This window comes from Oryctolagus cuniculus, chromosome 3, assembly GCF_964237555.1.
Source record: "Oryctolagus cuniculus chromosome 3, mOryCun1.1, whole genome shotgun sequence".
Classification (NCBI taxonomy): Eukaryota; Metazoa; Chordata; class Mammalia; order Lagomorpha; family Leporidae; genus Oryctolagus; species Oryctolagus cuniculus.
The window spans coordinates 168,036,457-168,063,048 of NC_091434.1; the positions used below are offsets into that span (position 1 = coordinate 168,036,457).

Genomic DNA, 26,592 nt, shown 5'->3' on the forward strand with positions numbered 1-26,592 from the left:
TGGCCTGGCCCAGCCCTGGCCATTGTGGCTATTTGGGGAGTGAACAGTGGATGAAGGATCTCTCTCTGACTTTCAAAATAAATAAATGAATCTTCTAAAAGAAGAAAATTAGAAGAAAAAATGGAAAATCAGAGGAAATATGGGGGGTGGGGATAAAAATACAGACAGAAGAGGAACAGGTCTTTCTGTATCTGAGGAGGGTGGAGATTAAGGCAGCTGTATGGCAGGCAGCACTCTTATCTCCAGTCTTCTCAGCACAGCCCGAGGCCCGGCTGGGAGACTTTCCATGGCAGAAGCGGGGACGGGGGTCTGGGGGTGTTCTTGCACATGCGACATGCAAGCTGTCTCCCATCGCTGCCCCTTCCTCCCAGGAGACCCCGAGCAGGGCACGGCCCACCTCCTCGCTGTATTTGCCCACGTAGGAGAAGATCTCTGAGAGCGCGCTCATGGTGTTGAACTCATTCATGTGCATCCGGGACTGCTCGGCCAGGTACGCGTTCATGTCCTGGTCGCTGATCGCCGGCATCTTCCCGATGTCTGAGTAATACCTGCCAAGGGACAGGGGTGGGGGAGGAGCTGCAGCCGTGCGTGGAGAGTGGCAGGGGGAGACAGGACTCCCAGCACCTAGCGTGCACTCCAGGAAGTGGGTGCCCCAGCTGAGACCACCTGGGGACCACAGGGCCCCCAGGAGGAGCCCTGTGCTGTTTCACCTGCAGGAGGCACAGACGGAAGGGACCTGGGTCAGCAAGGCCCGGCTGCAGGGCGGACAGAGCAGGGGCAGGAGTACGAAGGACCTCGCCTCGCCTAGCCACTTTGCTCCCAGCCAGCCGGTGGTCCAGCCCGACTCGTGCCCCTTGGATGCCTCCTCCCCCAGGCACAAGAGGTCTCCTCCAGCGGAGCCAGGGCTCCTGGGAGCAGTTGCTCTCCCCTGGTGCCCTCCCCTCTCCTGGGGTTAAACGGGAGGAGCCGGGGCTGGGGAGAGAGGCTGGCAGAAGGCAATCCGTCACTGTCACTTGCAGCTGTGCACTGCTGTCAACTGGTTAATTAGATGCCAGCATTTACATTTTTAATTTCTGCAATTTGACATTTTATGCACTAAACCCCGCCGCCCCCCCCGCCAGAGGGGAGTGGTGCCGCTTCCTGAGAAGGAACCGGAAGGCCCCGGTGTCCCACACACGGTCACCTCCACTCTGCTGCATGCTCTCAGGCTCACAGATGGTGCAGAAGACAGGCGTCAGGAACCCGGGGAGCCCCCACCAACCCGAGGGTGGCCAGGCCGGAGAATGCCAGCCCTACAGTGGGTGGGGGAGTCGCGGGTGGCGGGGACGAGGGGAAGACCAGGGAGACGCTCTCTGCCAGCCTGGAACCACGCAAGTGCTGGAGACAGTGACGGGCCCCGCTGGATCCCAGCTCTGCCCCTGGCCTTGACCCTGTGAGTGCAGGGGGCATTCTCACCCCCCTCCCTGGCCCTAGGCCTTTCCCAGTCCACAACTGTCCACGTGCCTCCCCATTGGTCCTGTGCTGTCCCGCCAGCGCCCAGGAGCTGGGTGGGAGGCAGCTCTCCTGCCTTCAATGCGATGACAGCTCCATCTGCCCTGGGCCAGCTCCTGCAGGCCAGGGCTGGGATGGCTGCCCTGCCCTGAGCCACGGCCGCTGGCTTTGGAGCTCTGTCCTTGCATCTGGCCAGAGGGGAAGGTGGAGGTGGGAGGGCAGGGGGAGGGCAGGGGGAGGGGAGCCCACCCTCTGGGAAGGGTGCTAGGGAAATCAGGTGCAATGCCAGCTCCCCAGCTTGGCTGGCTGGGGTGGGCTGGGTCTCAGTCCCTGACACGCTGCTGAGACAGGCAACAGGTGAAATGCTCACAACGTGACCTTTCTCAGAGCAGCCTGGGGGCTCCCTTGAGGCCGTGCTCCCCCAGGCCCTTAGGGACTCCCATCCTTCACAGCCCCCCCCCACTGCACCCCTCGTTCTGCTCCGGAGCTGTCACGGCCGCCGCCTGCCTGTCCTGCCTCACTTGGTGCCGCGGCCCACTGCAAAGCACACCCTCAGGCTCCTCCTCACCCCGCGTTCCGGGTGATTTGGTGACCTTGCAGGGACAAAAGTTCCCACGACAGCCTCCACGCATGGTCACCTTTCCCCTGGCACAGTCAATGCCAACGTCCCATTTCATAGCAAATGACCTGGGGTTTCAGCGGCGGCTCCCAACCCTGCCATGTGCCAGGGGGATGTGTGCCACAGTCCCCTCAAGGGCCGTGCGCCTCCCAAGGAGCCCTGTGTGCCCAGTGGAGGTTATGGTCACAGGCGGCCTTGGGGGGGGGGGCGGTGAACAAGGGACACCTGAGCCGGCTACACGGATCCCAAACAGAGCTGGGCCACAGCTACAGCCAGTCAACACTCCAGCGGGGTTCCCAGAGGGGACACAGCTGTCCCCTGGTCCAGTGTCACTGGGGCTCCCGCTGTAGCCTGGATGAATCCTGACGCTCACGGGAGCCCAGGGCAGGGACTGCTGTCCCCAAAGTGAAGGCAGAAGCCCAGCACTTGGTCCCCTCACAGTGGTTCTCCTCAGGGCAGAGCACTGGAAGCCCCTTTATTCCAAAGAGAATATGACAGGAAGAGAGAAGGAGAGAGGCTGGAGCCGTGGGGGTGTGCAAATGGCCTGGGGCTGGGGCTGGGGCTCCACCCACCCATCTCACGTTGATGGGCCATGCGCCACCCCCACGGCGTTCCCAGTCAAGTCCACGTGGAACAGCCTTTGTCCTGAGAGGGCTGGACTGGCCCAGTGCACATCGGTGACCACACATGGGTGGCTCAGCCACAGGCGTCGTCTTGGCGAAGTGGTTATGGACAGCTCAATGCTGTGTGGCTGGCTCCCTCTCCAGCCTGTCTCCACCCAGCCCTGCCCGGTGCTGATGGGTCCCAGCCTCTCTGCAGGGCTCGACTGATGCTGCCTGGACCCCCCAGCACCCCCACCCAGGGCTCTGCCAGCCTCACACACCCCAGCCTGATGCCCGGGTGGCACCCTCTCTGGCGTGTGCGCGATTGCATCCTCCTGGCCCTTGCTGCACTGGTCTCCATGCCCGGCTCCCGGTTGAGAAGTCTTACTGATTGGGAAGGCTGCATCAAGCCCCGGGAATGAGCTTCAAACCCAGGTTCTCAGCTGTGCCGTGAGGAGGGCCAGGGCAGCCCGGGCCCCTGCACCGGAACTTGGTCCTGTCCTACAGGTGAGCCCGGCTTCAGACGGGGTTGGGTCTCTGCAAGTTCGCTAGGACCCCTCCAGCCGGCCAGCCCTTGGCAGGTGGAAGCTGCCTTTATCCAGCTTCACCCAGCTCTCTGGCTGCATTGGCCAGCATCCCTGGGGGCCCTGGCACGGTCCTCAGGGAGCTGCTACCAAGGGGAAGGTCCCAGGAGTGGCTCCTCCCCGCCGATCAGTCTGCAATGGGATAGGACAGGGGCGCTGGCCGGGATCCCAGGCCCAGAGTGGGGCAGTGGGGTTTTGCGTCTGCCTTAGGACAGCTCCCTGGTGATTGGGGAGATGGTCTCGGATGTCTGAGTGTTCTGAGAAGGAAGAAGGTTTGTCATCCCTTCCGGCACCCAGAGGACAAAGACATGATAGCTATTTTGAGCCTGGTGCTCTGATGGCCCCAGCACTTGTCCATTGAGGCCGTGCATAGGAGCCCTACCCTCTGCGAACCACGACACCTCTCTGGGCCCAGCAGAGTGAAGGCCTCACTGCCAGAGCACCCTCCCCCTCCCCCGCCACTGTTACAGCTCCCGGGTCCTGCTGAGCTCCTGCCCGTGTCTTCCCTGACCGTGGGTGCCTCGAGGAAGGGATGGAGTCTGGCATATCCCATGTGCCCAGTAGACGCGTGATGAAGGCCATTCATGCCCGGCCTGGAGCAGCGCCTACGTTAATGACACGACTGGCCCTCACCTCCTGCACTGCTCCCCAGGGCGCCCACCATGGGTGTACAGCAGGATGGACAGCTTCCTTACGGAGCGTATTTAATGTTGAAAAGTCTTGGCCTTTTTCAGGCCATGACACACGTGACGGATAGCCATCAAGTGTGTGGTATCCCCGGCCCAATCCCAGGGGCCCAGTCTGACTCCATTGCCTTCCTGGGGGTAGGGGGAAGCCAGCGATGCTGAGTGACTGAGGCCCACGACACTCGAAAGCTCAGATCAGAGGGCACGGCCACCAAGACGGGGCCTGTACGGCCGGGGGTGAGGCTGCAGCTGGTCGTGGGCCACGGCCATGTCCTTGCGTCCTTGGTGAGGAGGCTAATGATGAACGAGGGGCACGGGCTACCCCCCCTTCTCAGAAGCTGGAAGTTTAATGGGGGAGGGAGGGGCCGCAGCACTGGCATTAGCAGGGCTTTGGGGCAGGAACAACGGGAGGAGAGGACTGTGCACAGGGGCCCCCCGGCTGCAGAGGGTCGCCCTGTCCCCCTCTGGCCTGCAGGTGGCCAGCGTCCTCTGGACCCCGAGGGGAGTCTGCTCCCTGCACCTCACTCTGCATCAGAGCAGGACGCGCCCAGCTCCACGTGCAGCCCTGTCCACACAGCTGGTTCCTGGACCCTCACCCCGTGTGGGGCCTCAGGAGGGCAAACGATGCCCTTCCGGAGTGGGCAGCGGCTGCTGAGAACTGGCGGGGAAGCGGCCAACAGAGCCACAGGGACCGCGGCTCGGCGCGCACCCGGCACTGAGCCCACGGGGGCCACCAGCCCAGCAGGTGCCTGGCCTCCCCTCTGACAGCCAGCCCTGCAGGTCACGAGAATGTCCCCGCCCCTTCCCCAGCCTGGGCCTCGGTCAGGGCTGCCAGGGGCCCTGTTGCTGCCTCTTCCCTCCCGCACTGCTCCTGGAGGGAGCGGGCCAGCACGCAGCAGGGGGAGGTGACTCAGACATAGGCAGATGTGAGGACAAGGGGGCGTGGCCACTGCGGGCACCCGCAGGGTACCACAGGCGGGGGAGGGCAAGCATGAGCAGACCCTTCCGGGGAGTGGGCAGGCTCCACACTCCGTAATTATCCCCTCTGCAGGCCGGAAGGCAATTCTCAGACGTGAATCATGGGACGTTCTTTGCCATGGACAAAATGGTACTGTTCATTTTGTCTTTGGGCATTAAGTCGAAAACAATTTCTGATCTTATTTTTCAAGAAGCGAACAATTCTGAGCTTCCCTCAGTTTTCTAATCTTTAAGCTACCTGAAAGCGAGAGAAAGGAAGTCTAAAGCAGGGATACCACGTATAGTGGTGCAGGTTGTCCACTGCACAAACGTACTGCGCTCTGAGTGCAGGCTGGGGCTGACAGCCAGCCCATCACCCACCAGAGAGGGGCACCTTCCGTAATTCACGCTTAGGCACCATGTGGGTTGGCACGGGCCCTATCTGCAAGTCTCACAAGTAGCAGAACGGAGATTTGGGGAGGTAGCTAAGAGGCTTGGACTGGGGTCTGTTCCATGCTGGCCGTCTGCATTAGCTTGAGCCGATGACGTAGCCATTCTGGGCGTGCATTTCCTTATCTTCCCGGGCGGAGAAGGAGGCTCTCGTCCCTGTCCTCCTGAGCTGGGGAAACCAGTGGAGCTTCCGCAGTGCCTGAACTGGGGTGCGGGCACACGGAGCCGACATGGCCCAGACGGAGCCTGTGGCTCCTTCCCAGGAGTCAGTGCGGCACTGGGAAGGGCCCAGCCCTACAGCTCCCAGGTGGACCTGCAGCACAGGGGCTCGGTGAGAGACGGCGCCTGCCCGGGGCCACACGGCTGGGGAGACACTGACCACACCGGGGCATGGGGGTCACGGCGAGAAGCTGCTCGGAGGGTGACAATGGCATCTTGACAGAGCTGCCGGGTGGATGGGAGAGATGGGCGGGGCCTCCAGCCTCTCTGTGGCCAAAGGCTATTCTGTCCCTTGGAGCGCAATGACCCGGCCTGCACCGCAGGTTCGGTGGTGTGGACGTGTGTGTGTGTGTGTGTGTGTGTGTGTGTGTGTGTGTCTGCCCCAGTGCGTGGTGGGATGTGTGCTCCTGCCCGCGTGGTGATCTGAGCAGGGAACAGCGCCCCCTTCTGGGCCTGCAGGACATTTCAGGGCTAAGCTCTGCAGAGGTTCCCAAGCTCTCGGCAGTGGACAGCAAGACAACCACAGGCCCCGGGAGTGGCCACTGTGGGACCAGGCCTAGCGGAGACAGAGGGGCCTCCAGCCAGGGCCGGTACAAGCCGGGCCCCTCCCTGGCCGGCACTCACCTCTCCACCCAGTTCTTGTAGCTGGGGATGTCCTTGGCGTAGAGCAGCTTGTTGGAGGGCGAGTCCTTGCCCAGCCGGTGCTCCGACGTGGAGCAGGAGTCCATGAAGGTCTGGGCCACCACCGACAGGCAGGCGTCCGTGATGCTGTTCTTGTGGATGTCGAACACGAACTGCGGGTTCTTGATCATGTTCACCCAGAAGCGCAGCGGCAGGCTGTGGGGAGGGGAGTGGTGGGTGTCGGGAGAGGCTGTGGGCTTGTCTACCAGTGCTTTCTGGAGGAGGGGGAGGGCTCAGGAACGTGCGGTGCTTCCTCTGGACTGGAGAAGAGGTGGGCTTCAAAGTGGCCCTGTGGATGGTCTGAGCTGTAAACTATGCCTGGGTGGCCGGTGCCGTGGCGTAGTGGGCTAAGCCTTAGCCTTGGGTGCCGTCATCCCATACGGGTGCTGGTTCCAGTACCGGCTGCTCCACTTCCCATCCAGCTCTCTGCTGTGGCCCGGGAGGTCAGTGGAGGATGGCCCAAGTGCTTGGGTCCCTGCACCCACGTGGGAGACCCGGAGGAAGCTCCTGCCTCCTGGCTTTGGATCTGCTGCAGCCATTTGGGGAATGAACCAGCAGATGGAAGACCTCTCTGTCTCTTCCTCTCTCTGTAACTCCACCTCTCAAATAAATAAATAACTTTTTAAAAATGCATGTGTGTTCCTATTCCCTGAGAGGCCTGGAGGAAGGGGCGGAGGCTGGGTTGCAGCCAGGGAATCAGCAAAAACAAAGAGGAGAAAAAGCGCGCTGAGTCACTCGCTGGGTCCTGGAATCCGTGGCTAGGCACGGGGCAGGGGGGGGAGGGGGACCCCTGCCCACCTGCCTCCTCTGGCCCTGCCCCCGCAGCCTGCTGAGTCAGCAGTGAGGTGGGGGATGGAGGGGGATGGAGGGGGATGGGCGAGGGAGCACACTTTCCCTCCCCTGCTCCCACCGCACCCCCACGTACCCTGGTGTTTCACTGCTGTTTTTGTTGTTATAGTTACAACTGCTGGTGTGTGTTTGGCTTTGCCTCTTGGAACTTAAACCCTTTGGGCTGCGTTCCTTCCATAACGGTGCGTGCGATGTTTCTATAGGGGTTGAAGCGGCCAGCGGACAGCAGGTGCAATCGACACGTGCTAGAGCGCTGGCGAGACCTGCCACTCAAGTGCACCGATCCATCAACACGTATTTACTGCGATCCTGACAACGCTTGTCGGCTTGTGCTTCAGCGCTGGAAATCGGGAATGGGGAATCACGGGGCCGAAGCCCGGGGTCCCCCCCGAGAGGTGGGAGTCGTGGCCGTGCCCATCCGCCCCGAGGGGAGAGCAGGACCCTCAGCCCGGGTGCCCTGCACCTGCCGGGCTCTCCAGGAGTGCTCCCTGGAACTGGGGCTGCAGGAGCCCACATGTCCTGCCCGGGCTGCTTACTCCCCCCCTTCTAAGCAGGTGGTGATGACAGGCACACATCAAACAGGGAAGCCACAGCACCCCTGGGCTCTTGCCTAATGAAATATTAACATATTATTAACATTAGTGGTGCTGCTCATCTCTGGTTGATTGCAGGCACTCAGGCTAAGTGAGCAGGAGGTTTATTTAAAAGAGAAAAGGTAGGGGGATGGGTGGAGGGTGAGTGACACCTTGGGCCCAGAATAAAGAATCCGTCATTTTCCAATCCATCCTTCCTTAAGCGCTGACTGCTTCTCTGGCAGGGCGGGAGGGGTCAGGTCAGGGGAGTGTCATTGGTGGGAGAACTTGAACTTGAATGCTTGCTGCTGTCCCTGTGCCGGGGTTTCCTTCACCTGGATCTGGACCTGGACTTTGTGTGCTAACACTGGACTAACTGAAAAAACTGGCATAGAAGGTGGATCTGGGGTCGGTGCGGGCATCCCTTATGGCCTCCGGTTCGAGCCCTGGCTGCCCCACTTCCTGTCCAGCTCCCTGCTAAAGCTCCCTCCTGCTAAGCCTTGGAGGGATGGCCTAGGACGGAGGACAGTGTGGGCAGGGACGTCTCACGTCCTGAAGGCTGTGGTGTTTAAGGGGGAGGGGCGCAGCTGGCCAGCCAGCAGACGGGCTGAGACGCCCAGGGGTTGAAACGCCGCCTCACCCGAGGGCGGACACAGGACTGCAGAGCGAGGACGTGGGCCTCTCCCCGTGGGGCAGCCCTGGGCGAGCAGCCCCTCGTGCAGGCAGCTGGGGGACTCCACCGTGGGCAGCCTCGGCTCTCTAGCTCCACGGGACAAACCATGCGGCAGACGGGAAGCCGGGCCCGGGACACTGAGTCAAGGGTTAGCGCCCCTGCCTGGCCTCCTCCTACTCTGCATTACCGCCTGGGGTCCAGGGCCGCTCGTCTGTGTGCCCGACTGTGCCCCGGACCTTACTGGTCCGTGCAGGGTCAGGCGCTGGGTAGCGGGAAAATGATCCGGGGAAGAGCGACCTGGGAGGGGGGCCACGTGAGCGGCCGCCCTGGAAGCGACAGGGACTACATATAAACCAGCCCCGCTGCAGCCGGGGTGTCCCAACAGAGACCGCGTGGGGTCCCGAGGCCCGGCTCCGCGTGAGGTTCAGTCCCTGGTGCTGATGTCTGACCTCGCAGCGGGAGCTTGAGATGCAAACCACACATGGAGGAGAGGCCGGGGCGTGCCTGCTGTCTCCCAGGAACGCGGAGCAGCCACGGGCGGGCCTCTTCCCCACCCAGAGCTAGGAAAGGGAGCTGTGTGGCAGGTGGACACGGCTGCTGCTCACCTGGGTGATTCCGAGGTGCGCTTCGAAACCTGAGTGTCAGGTGTGAGCCCTCTACCCCAGGTGCACATGGCAGCTTCCTCCTGAGCGCTCGTCTGTGCAGCCTGGCTGAGTCCCTGGCCTCCTACTCTGCTGGCTTGCGGAGGACAGGAGCCATATCCTACTAGCCTGTGATCCCCAGGCCTAGCCTAATGTCAGGCACCCAGGTGGCACCTGCATGGGAGAGTGGCCTGCCCGTGACATCGGCTCATTGTTGGTATTGTTGTTGCTTATTTAGCCAACTCATTGTTTGTTGATGGACTGACAGACTGACTGATAGAAAGGTACCCAGACACATCTGACTCAGGGAAGTGAGAGAAGAAGGGAGCCCAAAAATAGAACAGAGGAGGTTGACGAGGGCTGGAGAACGCACCTGCCGGTGCAGCTGGGCTCAGCTGGCCAACGCCTCCCTGGGGCCTGGAGGACTCCGGGCCGGGCCGTGGCTGGGGCTGGGCGAGCACTCCCCAGCCTCTGCCGGCGCCCCGCCTCCTGTCACTCACCAGTTGCTCTTCCAGGTGTGGCGGACGTGCGGGTCGTGAATGCCATGCTTGTCGGCCTGCTCGTCCAGGAAGTCGAACATGTACTTGATGGCCAGGGGCAGGGCGGAGCCCCGGTGCGCCGTGCTGAAGATGGTCTCAAACAGGTCATCCACGAACTTCTGCAGCGTGCCCTGGGGAGGGACCCGCACAACTCTGAGGACGGGCTCCGGGGGGGAGGGGCGCCCCGGGGTGACGGAGCCCATTTCCGCTGGGAGAGGGTGTGCACCCTTGAGGAGCAGCCACTATGTCCTAAGGCACGGAGGAAGGCGGGGAACGGGGCTGGCCAGCGAGCAGGCGCAGAGCAAGGATGCAGACAGCGTGGCCGGCAGGCCAGCACTGGCCTCTCTGGGTTTTGTCTGCAGCACTGGGTCAAGGAGGATTCTGAGGTTCAGTCCTGGGAGGGAGGGAGAGGTGGGCAATGGAGAGGCAGGAGCGAGCTAGATGGCTGCTGGTGCAGGCGCCTGCAGGGTGGGAGGCCCCGCCCCATGCCCGCCCCTCCCTCCGGCCCCGGGCAGGGTACCTTGGTGGCCAGCAGCCGCGTCAGGTAGATCTCCGACACCATCTTGCTGCCCCGGTCGCCCTCCTTCTGGTCGCCGTGTTCGTGGTTCTTCACCAGGTGCCACAGCTTCACTCCGCTCTCCAGGTCGGGGGTGATCATCGGGGTTCGGGAGCGGAGGCTGTCGGGGCTGCCTGTGTACCGGATCATGTTCTCTGCCAACGCAAGGACGGCCCTGGCCTGAGGGACTGCAGCTGGGCTCGCCCTGCCCTGGCTGGCACAGGCAGCTTGCCTCCATCGGTACAACCCCTGAAACCAAGATGCCCTTCCCACCTCCTCCAGGAAGCCCTCTAGGGCTGATCCCACCCCCTCAGACTCCCTTCCCTTCTGTGCTTTGCAAGGCATCAGCCCCGAATTGTTCACGCTGTAGAAACAGCAACTCACTCTTCCTTTGCACTTGTTCAGGTGAGCGTCTCAAGTCGCGTGTCGGGGTACGCGCTGTGCCGCCAGCGCAGCACACGCGGGACCGGTGGCCGGTCCCCTTGGATTAAGTGGGCCCGCGGAGTAGGGACCGGGACCCTGCTCCCTCTCGCTGGGCCCAGATTCCCTGGTGTTGGCTGAGCCCCCTGCCTGTGTCTGTGAGGTGTGGCAGAGGAGGATGGGTCAGGCAAGGAGGATGCTGGTCCTACTGTGCGCTGGCACGCAGGCCTGGTCCTACTGTGCGCGCATCGACTCCCGACCCAGGAGGATCCGGGCCTTCGCGGGATTTCTGATGTTTTGCTGGTGAGCGAACGGAAGCTCACCATGGTCAGGGGCCCGGCCTGGACGCGGCAGGTGGTGGCCGGACAGTGCTGCACGGGGCGCCAACCCACCCCTCACCACCCCCGGCCTCCCCTCGCCTCACAGTCGTGGCGTGACCTTTCCTAGTCTGTCAGCCTCTGCGCGTCTGAGTTTTAATTTCCTAATCTGCATAATAGCAGGAAATAATAATTACTTAATTCACTGGATTGTTCTGAACACGGCGCGAGATGATGAGCCCCGGGAAGGGACGTGCGTCTGGCGGGCTCTGAGACAGATACGGAGGGGGCACTTGGTGCCGCCATTTCTGGAAGGAGGCCCCACCTGGGCATCACGGCTGCACACTGCAGCAGGGGCCCTCGTGCCCGGATGCTCAGCCTGCCCGCCTCACCCCCTCTCCCCACCCCCAGCCCCAAGAGCCCCCGCCTCCCGGCTCTGCGGCCGCCCAGGACGCGGGAGGCGCTCTTTACCGTATTTGCTCGCCGAGGTCCTGGAGACGGTGGAGTTGTTCACTGCGTTGTAGGCCGTCACCTGCTTGGACACTAGAGCCACCACCGACCCGTCTGGCACCTGCAGGGAAGAGGCACCTAAGGGCCGGGGCTGCAGACTTGGCCGCCCCAGCCGGCCAAGACGGATGGGGACCTACTTGGTCCTAAGGGGCGACGGGTGCCTTGCTGGAGAGATGAAGGACTGGGCGGAGCCGTGCCTGCCGGCGCCCCATCTCCAAAGGGGCAGGGTCTCTGGTGGGAGGACTCGGTGTCCCCTGAGCGGTTACAGGAGAAGGGAGGGCAGGTGAAGAGGGGCCTAGGGGCTTAGTGTGCAGCCTGGGATCAACACGGTCACCCAGGACCAGGACTCCCAGGGAAACGGAGGCGGAGTCGGCTCCTCCCCATCCCACGACCACCTCACCTGGTAATGGGCCAGCGTGTTCAGTCTCTTCCAGTCATTCTCAATTTTGGTGGTGATGTCCTCATCCTGCAAGATCATCCTCGCCCCGCTTCCTTGTCGCCACTCTGCAGAGAGAGCAGTAGGGACTCAGGAAGACAGTGGAGATATCGGGGACCTGGTGCGGGGGCTGGTACCGCAGCAGCTCAAGGGCGCATGCGTGGAGCAAGGGCTGTGAGCCCGCTCTCTCCGGAGGATGGGGGCAGAGTGCTCGGCAGGAGAGGCCCTGAGTGTCCGTTCTCGTTCTGATTCCCAGAAATCGTGCGGCAAGAATGGGGACAGCATCCTCAGGCCTCCCTCTCCCAGCCCCTGGCTGCGAGCGGCACATCCGCAGAAGCAGGTAGTGCCAGCCGAAGGGGGAGGGGAGCCCCTGGCTGCCGTCACTGAGCCCTCAGAGGAGCGGGGAGGAAGGCGCATGGCGGCCTGGGTGTGGGAACCAGGCTGCAGGGGAGATGGGCAGGATCCCAGTGGGCTTAGAAGCTCGCCCGGGAAGCAGCCCAGCACTGCACAGCAAGGGCCTGCCCATATCCGGACAGCCTCGTGGGGGGTCCCAGCCTTCCCCCACCACCCAGCATACACCCAGGAGAATCTCCCTGGCTGGCCACTGAGGGGGCTCTCCTGGGACTCCCGATCTGATAACATCAAGTCATAAACCTTGGAAGGAATTTCGTGAGTTTCACAGGCAGAAAGCCCTTCATCCAGCAACATCCGAGAAGAAGAGGGAGGGGTAGGGGGGTTAGAAACAGACCCCAAGCCCGTATAAGGCCCAGTCTGAAGGCAGCCCAGGCACTGTTAGTCTCTCCCCCCCGAGGAGTTGCCCTGCTGGGCTGTTGGATGTTCTACCTCATTCAACCTTTGCGACTTTGCGTACCACTGCTCCCCGCCTCCCTCGGAAATTCTTCTTACAGGCGACAGGGACCTGTGTCCCAGCCACCTGCGGCAACAAAGGCACTAAGCAAGTGCACGGACGGCTGTTGCTGCAGCGCGAGTGGCTGGCTCGGAGCTGATGAGGCCTGGGCTGCAGGTCCGGTCGCTGCACCTATCCTAGGGCGTGTCCCTCCCCCGGAAGCTGGTGGACGGGTCACTCTCGGGAGGGGGCTGGGCCCATCCTCCTGCCCGTGCCCACCGAGTTGGTGTGGACAAGGCTGACTTTGTAACTACCCAGCACCTGACGCTTTCGCCATTGTGGGTACAGACCCGCATCCCTCCCGTCTCCTGATGGGCTTGCTGATGGACCACAGAGGGGAACTGGAAGACTGTTTCTCATCAGCCAACCCCCCTCCACCGTACGTGACAGAAATCACGTGGGGTGGGAGAAGGGCACATTTCAATCTTGAAGTGCACACACATGGAACTCCATGTGCACCCCAGACACAGTCAGCTCCGGCATGTGGGTGTGCGCGCACCCCATTCTCACAAGCACACTCCAGAAAGGGAAAAACAGCCTCTTAAATTCAAACGCACCGTGGATCCCAGCCAGCAAGCCAGAGCTCTGGTTCCCGGGCAGCCAAGATTATGCACAGTGCCTCGTAGATGCTGACACTTGGGCATCACCCACAGAGCGCTTGGGCTCGTTCCAGGGGAGGCTGGTGGCCTGGTAGTCCCTGGGGGTCTGTCCTACAGCCCAGAGATTCTCCACCTCATTGCCCTCCTGCCAAGTTGGGTCTGTGGGTCCCCAGCTGGCCCAGTCGGAGACAGAGCGCACCGATTCTTCTCTGCACTGTGCAGCTGGCGTGGCCCGTGCTGCTGCCCCCATTTCACAGATGGGGTAAAAGAGCCAGAAAGGGAGCAGCTCGCCCCGCGTAGAAGGGGATGCTCCCCAGACCCAAGTCCTGGCCTCCCGGTCCCTGGGCTTCCGTGCTGGCCCGCGGAGAGCTCAGGGCAGGGCCGGGGTCCAAGGAAGGCGACGCTGGAGCGCAGAAGTCACCTGTCACTTAGCAATCAAGGCCTCCGGAGAGCGGGCCCAGGGAATGCCCCACTGTGCCACGGCGGTATCTGGTCACCAGTGTCTCCATTTGCCACTGTGTCTCCTGTGGGTTTCGCTTTGCTGTTTATCAATGGACGTACTTTTACGTGGCCAAGGCAAAGGAAGAGGAATATCTTGGAGCTGGCGGGCAGCTGATGGGCGGTGCCGTGGGGCTCTGGTGAGGACCAGGGTGGGCAGAGGTCTCCCCTGCTCGTGTGGTGAACAAGCTAGGAGGCTGCATGCGGTGGCGAAGGGAGAGGCATGGGGACAGCTTTGGGGGCACCCACTGGGGACTGCAGCATGCTGTGTGACCTCAGGCCACTGGTTCCCACAGGGTCTCCTCCACTGAGTGGCCACAGCTAGCCAGGACCGGATGGAGAAGGCGCCAGCCCAGGACCGACTGCCCCCTGGCCGCTGAAGTCACAGCACACCTCAGTGGGATCTGCGCTGGACCCCAGTGCGGGCTCTCCCTGGGGCCCCGCCCCCCTCGGCTTATGCAGTGCGCGGCCTTTACAGTCGTCCCCAGCAACCCGGGCTCTGAGTCCGGTCCAGCAGTTACGTAAGTAAATGAGAGTCCATCTGCCTGCATGCCCCATCTGGAAAAGTGGAGCAGGGCAGCCAAAGGATGATGGGGCGTCCTTAGAGCTGGCAAAACGGTGCCGCAGCAGGGACGCAGTGAGCACCTCATGCATATTTATGAGGGCAACCGATGGCCAAGTGAACAGACGAATGAGCGCAGAACGTCCGGTGAGCGATGCGCCGGGGTCCATTTTCCAGGTAGTCCAAAGAGGGTCTTGGGTTTGTGCGTCTGGGCTCCGAGGGGGAGGGGAGCTGCAAGGTGCTTGGCCAGCAACCCGGGACGGGAACAAGACAGGCTCGGCCCCCTCCCCTGCTAGAAGCAAGAGCTCCCGGGCACCCCTGACCCTGGTTCAGTTCTGGGACAGGAAATGAACGAGGCAGGTTGAAGACGGACGAGAGGCCACCATCTCCAACCCTTGCTGCCTCGTTCAGCGGCTCAGCTCTCTCCCCAGGGCTCTTGTTGGGAGTGGGACTGGGTGGGGCAGGCAGACGCAGGCACAGCTCAGGCCTGGCCACGTGGCGCCTGCCACCCGAGGGTGAACCATGCACTGGGGACCATGGGGGAGGAGAGCAATGGCTGGACTTGAACTCTTGAATCGTGGCTGCCACTCGCCTACACAACTGGAGCTCGAGGCATCGGAGCAGGCCACTGGCAGCTTCTCTTGGGCCATGAGGTTTTTTCTTTCCACAAAATCCAGCTGTGCCGATGGGACGGCCACACGCTTCCCCTACTGGCTGAGAGACTACGGGCAAGGGTGCTGTGCAGAGGGCGGCAAGACACAGCCGCACGCAGGCAGGAAACACACGCGTCATTGATGCCAACGCTTGGGCACGGGTTCAAGAACAGCAAGAATTGTTCTCCTGGGGACCCCAGCCCTGGATCCCTGAGGCCCAGCCCCTGCCTGTGAGCGCATGCCGGTAGGCGGCTGGCAGGGAGCAGCTGTTGTCCTTTTGGTAGGCATCTCAAGAAGTTAGGAACGACCTCCAGCCCCAGTATGAGGATGGCGAGCCGGAACCCAGTGGAACATTTAGCCTTGTTTTTGGAGCCCCGAGCCTGATACTTTTGCTACCCTCTTCTGCAGAAAAATTGCTACATGTGCTACCCTTTTTCTGAAACATCAGGAAGAAAGAAAAAAACACAAAATGGTGAAGTTCTGTGCCCTCCCCAACCCAGTCCTGTTGAAAGGCAAGCCCAAGGGCTGGGCGGCTGGGGCTGGCTGCTCCGTCCCTGGGACCCACAGCGTCCCCCGCCTCTGAGGCAGGAGGCAGTGGTGCGCACAGCTGGAAGCCAGGGCCACCTCCCTGTGCAGAATGGCTTCAGCAGCGCCTCGCACTCACTCCTCTCTGCCCAGGTCCTTAGTTTGGCCCTGCTGGCCGGGACACACGTCCACCTGCACGTGGCCTGAGTTTCTTTCCTTCCTGAAACTCCTCCCCCAGGCCGGCTCTTTCCCCAGTCGGGGTCACGGACTCAGCTCTCTGGAGTGCTCCTAAGCTGCCTCATGGGCCGTTGAGCCATTGGAAGCCAGATACCGGCACAGGCCAAGGTCAGATGTCCAAGCAGGCGGCTCTTCTCTGTCCCAGGAGCAGGGCACTCCCCTGGGTGACACGGCTGGGTTCCTGCAGTCTCCTCAGCACCAGGAGTGAGGGTGGGGGTGTACGGGTGCTGCTGAGGGTGAGGCTGGCCTGTCTCCTTGGGGCCGGAAGACTGCGCCAGCTCCCTTGGCAGCAGACACGGCTGCTCGAGTCTGCGTCCCTCCGGAGGCCCTGAGTGAGGGCCCTGTCTAAGTTTGTGCCCCATCGCATGTTCAGCATATGCTGAGGTTTAACAGTCACGAAAGGAAACAGGGCCCAGGGCTCCTCGTCCCTCTCCAGCGTTCTTTCCGACAAAGAGGCCCCTCGGCTAAGGGGCATGGAGCACCTCTCTGTGTGTCCACACTCTGCTTTCTACGAGGTGGCCATGTCGGCACGGCTGGTGGTGGGGGCAACGCGACAGCCTGGCCATGGATGGCCAGCATCCTCTGGGTGACAGTCAAGCCTCCTGGCCAGTGTACACCTGCCCTTGGGACATCACAGGACACTAGGAAATACCTCCCAGGCATCGTAAGCTGTGAGACATTGAGTTGGGGGTGGCGGAAATGGTCACCAGGACAGAGTGACCCCTCACAGATGCCTCCTCCAGTCAAGGACACCCACGGTCCCATCTGAGAAGCCGAGTTTCCAATGGTTACCATGACCACTACCATGTTCTTTCTCACTCACTCATCCAGCCCCACCACAGTGAGCCAGGCTCAGCACCAAGAGGATACGGAGGCAGAGGCAGCAATGGAAACAGAGTGGACAAAGGCTGTCCACTGCATGGGGGCCGGCGCTGTGGCATAGCTGGTAAAGCCACTGCCTGCAGTGCTGGCATCTCATATGGGCACCGGCTCCTCTTCTGATCCAGCTCTCTGCTGTGGCCTGGGAAAGCAGTAGAAGATGGCCCAAGTCCTGGGGCCCCTGCACCCGTGTGGGAGACCCGGAAGAAGCTCCTGGCTCCTGGCTTTGGGTCAGCACAGCTCTGGTCATTGCAGCCAATTGGGGAGTGAACCAGTGGATGGAAGACCTCTCTCTCTGCAACTCTGACTTTCAAATAAATAAATAAATCTTTAAAAACAAACAAAAAGAGCCACTGCACGGAGAAGCCCTGAGCAGGGTGTGCGGGGAGCTGGGCAGGGCACGGCTGCCTGGGCTGAACCCTGAAGGTCAATCGGGCACTTGAATTTCGAGGGATCCGGGTGAGAGCTTGTGGGAGACAGGTGGAAGGAAAAGCTGCAGAGGAGCTTTGAGGTTGGGGACTGAGTGCAGAAAGAGGCAGCTGGAGACAGTGGGGACAAGGTGAGGAGGGTCAGGGAGACACAGGCCAAAGCCACGAGGGCCCCGCTCAAGCAGAAGGGGCGCAGGGGTGTGGGTCAGAGGGGCGTTCAGGAGTCGGACCTGTGGTGCCTGGAGGAAGGGCAGGGAGAGCAGAGGTCCTCAGGTGTGTAAGGAGGGGCGGGGTGGTGGGGGGCGCACCTGCAGGCCAGCCTGGACGGAGCTGCTGGCTCCAATGACACTGCTGGCCCGGCTCCGGGGGGACCAGTGCCCACTAGTAAGTGCCACACTGACCTCGCTGTTAGGACCCTCACAGTGTACATGTACAGTGGGCATATGGGCAACCCACTCCCACATGCATCTCATTCTACCTAGGCCAGGGCACCCCAGGCTGTGTAGCCATCCCTGGCCCATAAGTCTTCCTGTTGCTCTCTGGCCTCAGACCCCACACAGGGGGCTGCAGGGAGAGCCAAGGCTGAGAGGCAGCATAGAAGAGCCCAAGGCGGCAGGGTTGATCTCCAGGCGCTGGGCAGGAAGGACCTCACAGCCAGGAGCCAGGCCACCGTCCCTCCCCACGCGGCCCTGTGGGCAGGTTCCCCCGGGAGCACACAGCCTCCCTGCACGGGGCCCACTCCACTTCCAAACACTGGGCTGTGGGAGGAGCAGTGAGCCTATGTTTCATGCACCTGTCGGCAGGTGAACCCTGGTAGACACCTGAGACCCTCACCATCTAGCCACTCTGAGTGTCACACGCGGGGAGCAGAGAAGAGCTGGTGGACGCCATGAGAGAGGATCGGAACATGGCTGTGCAAAGGGTCAGAGCCTTCACCTGGGAGCCGAGACAGGCCCATCAAAAATGTCACGGCAAAAAAAAAAAAAAAAGTATTTTTGGAGCAGGCATTGTGGAGTAGTGGGTACAAACTGCCTCCGGCAATGCTGGCATCCCATATGGGCACTGGATCATGTCCCGGCTGCTCCACTTCCAATCCAGCTCCCTGCTAATGCACCTGGGAAAGCAGCAGCAGATGTCCCAACTGCTCGGGCCCCTGCACCACGTTGGAGAGGCAGATGGACTTCCTGGCTCCTGGCTTCAGCCTGGCCCAGTCCCAGCAGTTGTGGCCGTTTGGGGAGTGAACCAGTGCATAGGAGATCCATCTCTCTCTCTCCTCTCACCTCCCCTCTCTCTTTCTCATCTCTCTTTCTGTAAACACCTTTTAAATGAATAATCCTCTTTAAATAAAAAAAATGCGAAGTCGTTGAACTCTGACACTCGGAGCTTAGGAGAAGAAATTCTCAACAGAAGCGCTGCCTGTGCGTTTAAGGCCAAGTCCTTGTCCATGGCTTTTGCACCAGCTGCCGTCTGGGGGTATCTGCAGAAGCGGTGGCCAGCCTGATGTAAGGAGCTGAGCTGGAGCTTAATGGATATTCTTGAATATGGAACACGGGCTCCGGCGTGTTGCCGTGTTGCTCGGGGCTGTGTACGCTGGGCTGCAGGAGAGTTTAAAAGGCAGGTGGCGGCAGCAGGGAGGAGGGAAGGTGACCCTGGCATTCAGATGCATGGCACCCAGAGAAAATTGCTAGTGCTGACCTCTCCCAGCAGCTCCTGTCCGGCAGCCCCGTGCCCTGCTCCAGGCACCAAGCACAAAGGACAGACACACTCACAATCCAATTTGTTACACTTCCACCTTGCAGGGAGAGAGGGAGGTGAAATAAAAAAGAAAAAAAAAATCCCATTATCTTTATCTGTCTTTCCCATCAGGTGCAGCGGAAAATGCAAACTGGGGAGACAGCTGCTGTGAACTCTTTATATTTCACTCAGAAGATAGTGTATCTTTTTATTGCATACAGGAATTACTTATTTGAAAAAAATATATCCTTTCAGCAGGACTTGAGCCGCAAGACAGAGAGGGGGTGGTGGAGTTCCGGGGGCTATTGATAGAGCATTTGCATTAAACCAGAGGAATCGCTGGAGGTCACGGCCAGCGGCCAGCGTGGAGGAGGAGGAGGGAGAGGGCTGTGCAGGAACCTGTGTCTCTCCACTTCCCTGCTGTGTGACCCTGGCCCAGGCACTGCGCCTCTGCCAGCTGCAGGTGCTCCATCTCCGCAGGGCCACAGTGCAGCACCAACCATTTCCTCCCAGGAGCAAAGGGAGGTGACATGGAGAGTCCCTTAGCTCCGACAGGAGACTATCACACCTCTGCTAGGTTGCTAAAAAAATTAAATAAATAAGGAACATTTGCTGGCACCACCATGGCTGGCACGGAGCTGGCCAGCAGGTAAGTTCTCTTAGGATATATGTGTGGATGCAAGTACTTACCCTGTCCCATACCTGTGCATGGACCAGGACATGAAGCAGGGGGTGGGCTCGGACACAGCGGGGGTTGGGCGGCTCCCACCTGCACCGCACTCTGGAAACCCAGCACTATCCCAAGCCCCACGCCTGCGATCCTGTCTCTCCCTAGACCTCCACAGACCTTCCTGGAGGCCCAAGGACAATGCCCACAGACATGCACTCCATGGCCAGTGCCGGGACACACACACGTGGACTCACACACCTCGCATTTGTCTCCCCTGGGTTCTAGACACAGCACGCTCTGCGCCACCTCCAAGCAGAGGGGAGCAGGCGCTCTCCCCCGATCTCTCACCAAACCTATCCTGCCCACAGCCGTGCAAGAGGACACAGGGGTAAGAGAGGAAGTGAGGGTTCTGGGGAGCACAGACTTCCCAATCCCTCAAGTCTTTAGGCATCAGAAGCTGGGGGTAGACAGGGCGAGGTGGTGGAAGGGAGGGACATTCCCTCCGGATTTCAGAAAACAGCACAGATGCCCATCTGTCTTGGATGGCTTAGCTGAAGGCAGCTTCGAGGCCAGATGGAGGGATTAGGGGCCCCTGGAGGGTCCTCCCTCCTTGTGTTGGTAGGGACCGCAGACACAGCACGCGCCTCACCACCCCCCAGCCCAGCCTCAGTGGACAGCTCCCACCGTGTCCTTCCCAGAGTCACCCTCCTAAGCAGCCACGGGAGCAGCCGGTGCCGAGTGCGCGTGCTGAGCCCGGCACGGCCTGGCAGAGGCATCATCCCACGGAATTCCTGCTGTGAGCCTGGCACTCTCGTATTCTCCACTTCATAGGCAGGGAAACAGAGGCCCAGAAAGCTTAAACTTGACCGAAGGACCCGTCAGCACCAGGACTCACAGCCTGGGGTGTCAGACGCTGCCCCGCCTGCCAGTCCCTCTCGAGGACGCCCTCTGAATTGCCCAGGGAACCCCCCACTGGATCCAAGTGCAGCCGGCCCTAAGTGGCGTGCCCTTGTCTATGTAGGCTGGGAGATCTATTCATGGAACACTCAAATACAGCGTCACCCTGTGCCCCAGCAGCCTGTCATGTCTCATTTTGCTCTATGCATTCCTGCACCCTCTATCGCTGACCCAGATCCTCCAGTCGTATTCAGCAAAAATTACAGGCACAGAACATGGGGGGCGGGCGACAAAGGCGGTGGCCAGCGTCCAGCCTAGCAGATTTCGCCACAAACTCTTCCCTGCCATCTTGTGCCCTCCTCTCCTCATCACCGCCATCCGACCTGCCAGGCTGGATGGTCAACCAGTGGCTCACTGGTCAGCCCTGCCTGACGCCCAGCAGGCCGTGGAGGCCAACCCCAGCCAGGGGCCCTGCCCCTCTGCTCCCTGCACCCCAGCTCTGCCTCTTGCCGCAGAAGAAGGCAGGAGGTACACGGGGCTGGCCCCTGCTTGGGCTGCTGACTCACCCAGGTCCATATCCGCGGCCTTGGGCCGGTGGGAGCAGGGCACGTTCTTGAAGATGGCGTCCAGAATCTTCTCCTTGACCTGAGTGATGGTGTCGCAGTTGAGGATCTTCACCGGGACCTCGGGGCTGTTGGCATTGTCTGGGCTGACACAGCTCAGGACCTGAGAGGGGAGAGGGGCGTGTGGGTAAGCGCAGCCCCCTGGACCCTGCTGAGACCCCCCCTCCCCCGATGCAGCCTGGGGTCCTGTCTTGAGTGGCACCTCTTCTCCAAGAGGGACTGTGTTCCCACTAAGCCCGCAGTCCTTGCAGGTCCATTCAAGGAAGGAGAATCTGTGGCTTTCACGTCATCATGCTCATGGGAGTCACCTGGGTTTGCAAAGGGGCCGCTGCCCAAGCGCAGGGAAGCAGCGAGGTTGCCATCTGCACAGGCGTGCGTCGGCTGTATGCACACACGCACACAGCACGCACGGGCACCGAGGACACCCTGTCCCTGAGTGTCAGTCTGTCTCTTCCTGTCACTCTGTCCCAGACACACATGCCAGCTCAGAGTCCACGGGAGGCTGGCTCCTCTCTCAAAAGATTTCCTAAGCTTCGGTTTTTATGAGGCTGGTTGGAGGCTGGAGAATCTATAAGAAGCTGAAGGTGTTCCTTAAAAATAAAAAGGTGCCCTTTAAAAGCCTGCAGACCCAGGCCACCTGGGATTCCTCCCTGGCTCTGAAGCTGAAACCCTGCACCAGCAGAGGAGGCTGTGGCCTGGAGCCCAGCCCCCATTTCTCGTTTCGGAACCAGCCAGAAAAGCTGCGACTGCGTCACCGGATCTGGGCTTTCCTCCTCTCGCTGTTCTCCTAGTGGGCTCTCCCTGCCCTGGAGGCACCGTGTGGCCCCCCGGGGTCGGGGTTGGGGTTGGGGTTGGGGTCGTGAGGGAGGAAGGCCCTGCTTCCCAGCATGTTTACTCCCCCCCTCCCCAGCCATTTCCCACTGGCCCATCTGGTTTGCAGAACCAGACAACAGAGCCCCTGCCCCACTCCATGTGGTGGCCCTGGACTCCTGCCTTTCATTAGCAACTTGACTGCTACACACGCCAATGAAACATGTTTATTCCATTAAGAAGAAAAAAAATCCCCGGAATCTGTAAAACCCACTCTCCCCCTCGAAATGCACTAAACGGAAAGCGATGGTGGGAGGGCCCCTGGACCCCAGACCCAGGTGTGTCTTCCCGAGCCGCTCTCCTCCTCCTAAGAGCCTCCCAGCGCCCGCCTTCCTCACCTCCTACTGCCCAGGCTCTCCCTGGCAGAAAGCCCCGAGAGACCAGGAGGCAGAGGCTGCCACCGGAGTCCGATCTCCCGGTGTCGTGACTTCCCTGGGGTCAGCGTGGCTGTCCAGAGAGGGGGCAGAGCTCCCCCAAGTCATGGCCACACCACCACTCCACCCAGAAGTCCCCTTGCTGCCACGTTCCCTGCCTGGTTTCTGAACCAACTGCTGTGCTGGGGGAGGGACTCTGAAACTTCTAAAGTGAACAGGCTCAGTTGGGGGTTCTGACCCAGGTCGTGTGGAGGGTGGCCCAAGATTTCTGCAATCCAGCAGGCTCCCACGCGGGCATCTGGCACTGTATCAGCCCTCTAGGTGGGCATGGCAGTGGGCTCCCAGGTGGGCGTCTATACTGCGGCAGCCTCCCGGATGGGCGTCTACACTGCGGCAGCCTCCCTGCTGATGGACCCTGGGCCGTGCTCTGTCCAAGTTTCAGCACCAATCCAGTGAGTCCGTCAACACTTGGGAGGTATTGCTGATTATAAAGACCTTCTGTCTGAGCCCCTCAAAGCCTCTGCGATTATCCCTGCTTCCAAGCCCGGCCTGAAGCATTGGGGGGGGGGCTGCTGCAGCCCCTGCTGAACCCCCGACATCCCCTCTTCCTTTCTGGCCCTCTACCCTGGAGGGGTGCACCTTCTCTGCTGGGAGGCAGCACACCGTCTCCCTCCCCTCCTGGTCACTGCTCAGGCATGCGCAAGCGGCCTCTCCAGGGCCTGGAGGTAGCTAGACTTACTATCTCCCTGCAGCCGTTTCTTCCCTAGGCAGAACCATCCCAAAGCTGTCCCCTTCCCCCGTGACACCCCCTCCACGGAGGCGGCCATTGCCTCACATTCTCTGTAAGCGAAGTTGGTGAAGCCAGCTCCCCTGCCAACAGGGAAGACAGGAAGACAGGCTGCTGCAGTTTGGGGAGGGAGCATGACACCGACTCATTGTTGCATCCAGCACGTCGTCGGGAAGGACCGGGAGTGGACGAGTGGACGGGCGGGAGGCATGGAGGCGTGGAGAGGACGGCTCTCCTGCTAGCGGTCTGGGCAGGGCTCTGTTTTTGGAAGGGTTTCCCACTCTGAGGGAGCCGACGGGAACTGCGAGGAGCTGGGGCCTCCTCCACAGACTGCTGCTGCTGAGTGCTCGCCAAGGAGCCCGTCCTGGAGAATCTGCTCCGTCTACCGGGATTCCCCGCGCTCGCTCGCTCGCTCTCTCGGGAGATGGAAGTGGGGCAGGGCGGCGTCCTAGCGCGCAGCCGCCACAGCCAGGAGGGACAGCTCTGTGGGGAGGGGGGGCTGTCTCCCCAGCTGCCCGCGGGGTCTGGGGCACTTGCGGGAAGTAGGGGCTGTCTAGGAACCCCCCGCAGCCTGCTGCTCGGCTGCATTCCCTGGCTGTCTCCTTTGCCTCCGTTCCTGCGTGCACACACACATCACGCCCAACACGTGGTTTTTCTCTGAGCTTCTCACTGCCTCCTTCCACTTCCTTCCCCCTCTCTTGGAGCCTGGGAAGAGATCATAACGCGTTCCAAAGCTGCCTGAGAGTGGGCTCCCCGTGTGTGAGAGACAGCAGAGGGCCAGCAGACGGATGGGCAGCCACAGTGGGACCCGACGTGAGCATGCAAGAGGGAGCGCTTGCACCGGGCCCTGTCTCTGCATCTTCTCCCGTTCATCCCTGCGCGCAGCTACACTGCAGGCAGCCACTGTTACCCCATTTTAGCGGCCTCTGTTGTCGCTCAGCTTCTTCACGTAAAGAAACTCAAACTTACAGAAGTTAGAGACCCGCCCCACATGGCCCAGCTGGTCGGCAGGGCACTGGGCTTCCAACCCAAGGCTGTCTGATTCCAGAGCTGTGCCCCTAAATGCTGAGTTCTGCTGCTTCCTAGGGCAATTGTTTCTATCAGTCTGACCTTGGCAGAGGTCATCCCCATGTTCCTTGGACACAGGCCCCATCCCAGGAGGCCATCTTAGCCTTCCCCATACAGCTCGGATCACTGTCACAGTTGAACTTGAACCAGTGGGCAAATGTATGCTTCAGAAGCACAGTGGGGGCTGGCACTGTGGTGCAGCGAGTTAACAAGCCGGCATCCCACATGGGTGACAGTTCGAGTCCCGGCTGCTCCACTTCCGATCCAGCTCTCTGCTATGGCCTGGGAAAGCAGTAGAAGAGGCCCAAGTCCTTGGGCCCCTGCACCCTCATGGGAGACCTGGAGGAAGCTCCTGGCTCCTGGCTTTGGATCGGCACAGCTCTGGCCATTGCAGCCAATTGGGAAGTGAACCAGTGGATGGAAGACCTCTCTCTCTCTCTCTCTCTTTTTTTCTCTCTCTCTCTCTCTCTCTGTGTAACTCTGACTTTTAAATAAATAATAAATAAGTCTTTAAAAAAAAAAAGCAGCACAAGGAACACTTTGTACTTTCCCGCCCACCACCGCCTGCCTGCACAGAACCGTCTGGAAAATGTCCACTTTCCACCGGCAGGACTCAGACAAGGACGGCGCCCGGGCCTGACAGCCGCTGCCGGCAGGTGCTACCCCTCGCTACTCAGGCCCTGCCTGGGCCCACACTGGCGCACTGGCTGAAGCGCTGCTTGGAGCCGCGCCCCCTCTGGTCCCTCCGCGGGGCAGGGCTGCCCAGGCCAGGGGCAGAGGCTGCCTTACCAGGGTCTTGTAGTCGATCTGCTGGCGGATGAGCTTGTCCTCGCTCAGGGAGTAGCGCGCCTCGCCCGTGATGGCGTCGATGGGGCCTTTCTCCATCTGCTGCTTGATGGCACAGAAGAGGGAGAACAGGGGCTCCCCGGCACACTCCTGGATGCGGGGAGAGACCGCGCTGGCAGGGCTGCGGGGCACAGGCGTGCAGAGCCCGCCCCAGGTCTCCAGACGGCCCCTTCTCCTCCTCCCTCCATGTTCCTGCTCCGACTTCTCAGCTCCCTGCCTCCTGTCCTCTGCCTCCTCCTTGAGCCCCAGGGTCTCCCCCTGCCCTGCCCCTTCCTACCGCTTTCCAGAGTGGGCTCTGCTCCCGGCCCGGCTCCCTGAGGCCCCATCAAGAGGCAGGGGTTGGTCCCAGGCGGCCCAAGCTCCTTAGAAAACAACTTAATAACGGGCAGCTGGGCAGCCCTTCCACCTCCCAGGCGCCTGGGGGGGCTTATCTGCCAAGGACGCTTATCAGCCGTGGGCAGGTGGGTGAGGAACAGGAATTTAGTGTTAGGGGACCCCAGGGCTCCCCCTGAGGCTCAGCTGGGGGGCAACATGGGAGGGCTGTGTCTCTGCAGCTCTGTCTTCTGGGACCTCCTGTGGGACCACAGGAGCCGGGCCCGATGGGGACGCCCAGGGGCTGTGCAGTGACCCAGGCGCCCAGGGGCTGTGCAAGGACCCAGGGCCGGCCCAGGTAGGCGGGACAGCGGAGGCAGGGCTGGAGGCACGGCCACCGCTCAGTCCTACCTTGAGGAACTTGTAGAGGAGGAAGGTAAACCAGTTGGTCAGCATCTTCTCAGCCACAGACTCTGTCCTGTGCAGCAAGACAGAGAAAGACGCGCTGGGTTAGACCCGCCAGCTGGGCAGAGTCCTGCAGGCCTCTTGCTGCTTACAGCTTTCAGGCCAAACCTCAAGATCTTAACAAATACGAGACTCTCGTGGGGCCTGGTGCTGTGGTGCAGCAGGTTAAACTGCCCCATGCGACGCCGGCATCCCGTAGAAGCACAGGCGTGAGTCCTGGGCTGCGCCACTCCCCATCCGCTCCCTGCTAATGTGCTTGGGAAGGCGGCAGAAGATGGCCCAAGTGCTTGGGGCCCTGCACCCACAGGGGAGACCCGGGTGAAGTTTCTGTCTCCTGGCTTTGGCCTGGCCCAGCCCTGGGCATGGTGGCCGTCTGCGGAGTGAAGCAGCGGATGGACGACCTCTCTCTTTGTTGTTTCTGTCTCTCTGTAACTCTTTCAAATAAATAAACCCCATCCATGGTCTCCTATATTCCCCTCCCCCTGAGCAATCCTTTAGGAAAGAAGGAAACACCTGGGGAGACCCTAATGCGGCAGGAAACAGGAGGACACGTGGCAGGAGGAAAGGGGCACAGTTCACAAGCCAGACAGGCTAGGCTGGGCCGGCGACCCGGTGCTGGCACAAGACTCAGCCCCAGAGACAGCAACACTGTCCTATTTCTAGGGGCAGGCAACTGGTCTCCCAGTTAAGCTGCTGCTTGGGATGCCCACAGCCCAGATCAGAGCACCGGGGCTTGAGTGCCAGCTCTGCCCCCCATCCCAGCCTCCTGCTAATGCGGACCCTGGGAGGCAGCAGGTGATGGCTCACGTAGTTGGGTCCCTGCCGCCCACACGGGAGACCCGGATTGAGTTCCTGG

The 26,592-nt window shown here is 61.2% G+C and overlaps 1 protein-coding gene across 2 annotated transcripts in view; it reads right to left on the minus strand.

Moving 5' to 3' along the window:
* PLXNA4 (plexin A4) overlaps positions 1 to 26,592 on the minus strand; it is a 581,206-nt gene that overhangs the window by 1,343 nt on the left and 553,271 nt on the right. For both annotated transcript variants that reach the window (XM_051848991.2, XM_051848990.2), the window contains exons 23-31: positions 25,683 to 25,749; positions 24,903 to 25,049; positions 20,958 to 21,117; positions 11,767 to 11,870; positions 11,328 to 11,427; positions 10,084 to 10,274; positions 9,525 to 9,694; positions 6,233 to 6,445; positions 398 to 548 (exon numbers count right to left, since the gene is read on the minus strand). In XM_051848991.2, the coding sequence (XP_051704951.1) occupies positions 398 to 548; positions 6,233 to 6,445; positions 9,525 to 9,694; positions 10,084 to 10,274; positions 11,328 to 11,427; positions 11,767 to 11,870; positions 20,958 to 21,117; positions 24,903 to 25,049; positions 25,683 to 25,749 (1,303 nt within the window). The remainder of the gene's footprint in view (positions 1 to 397; positions 549 to 6,232; positions 6,446 to 9,524; positions 9,695 to 10,083; positions 10,275 to 11,327; positions 11,428 to 11,766; positions 11,871 to 20,957; positions 21,118 to 24,902; positions 25,050 to 25,682; positions 25,750 to 26,592) is intronic.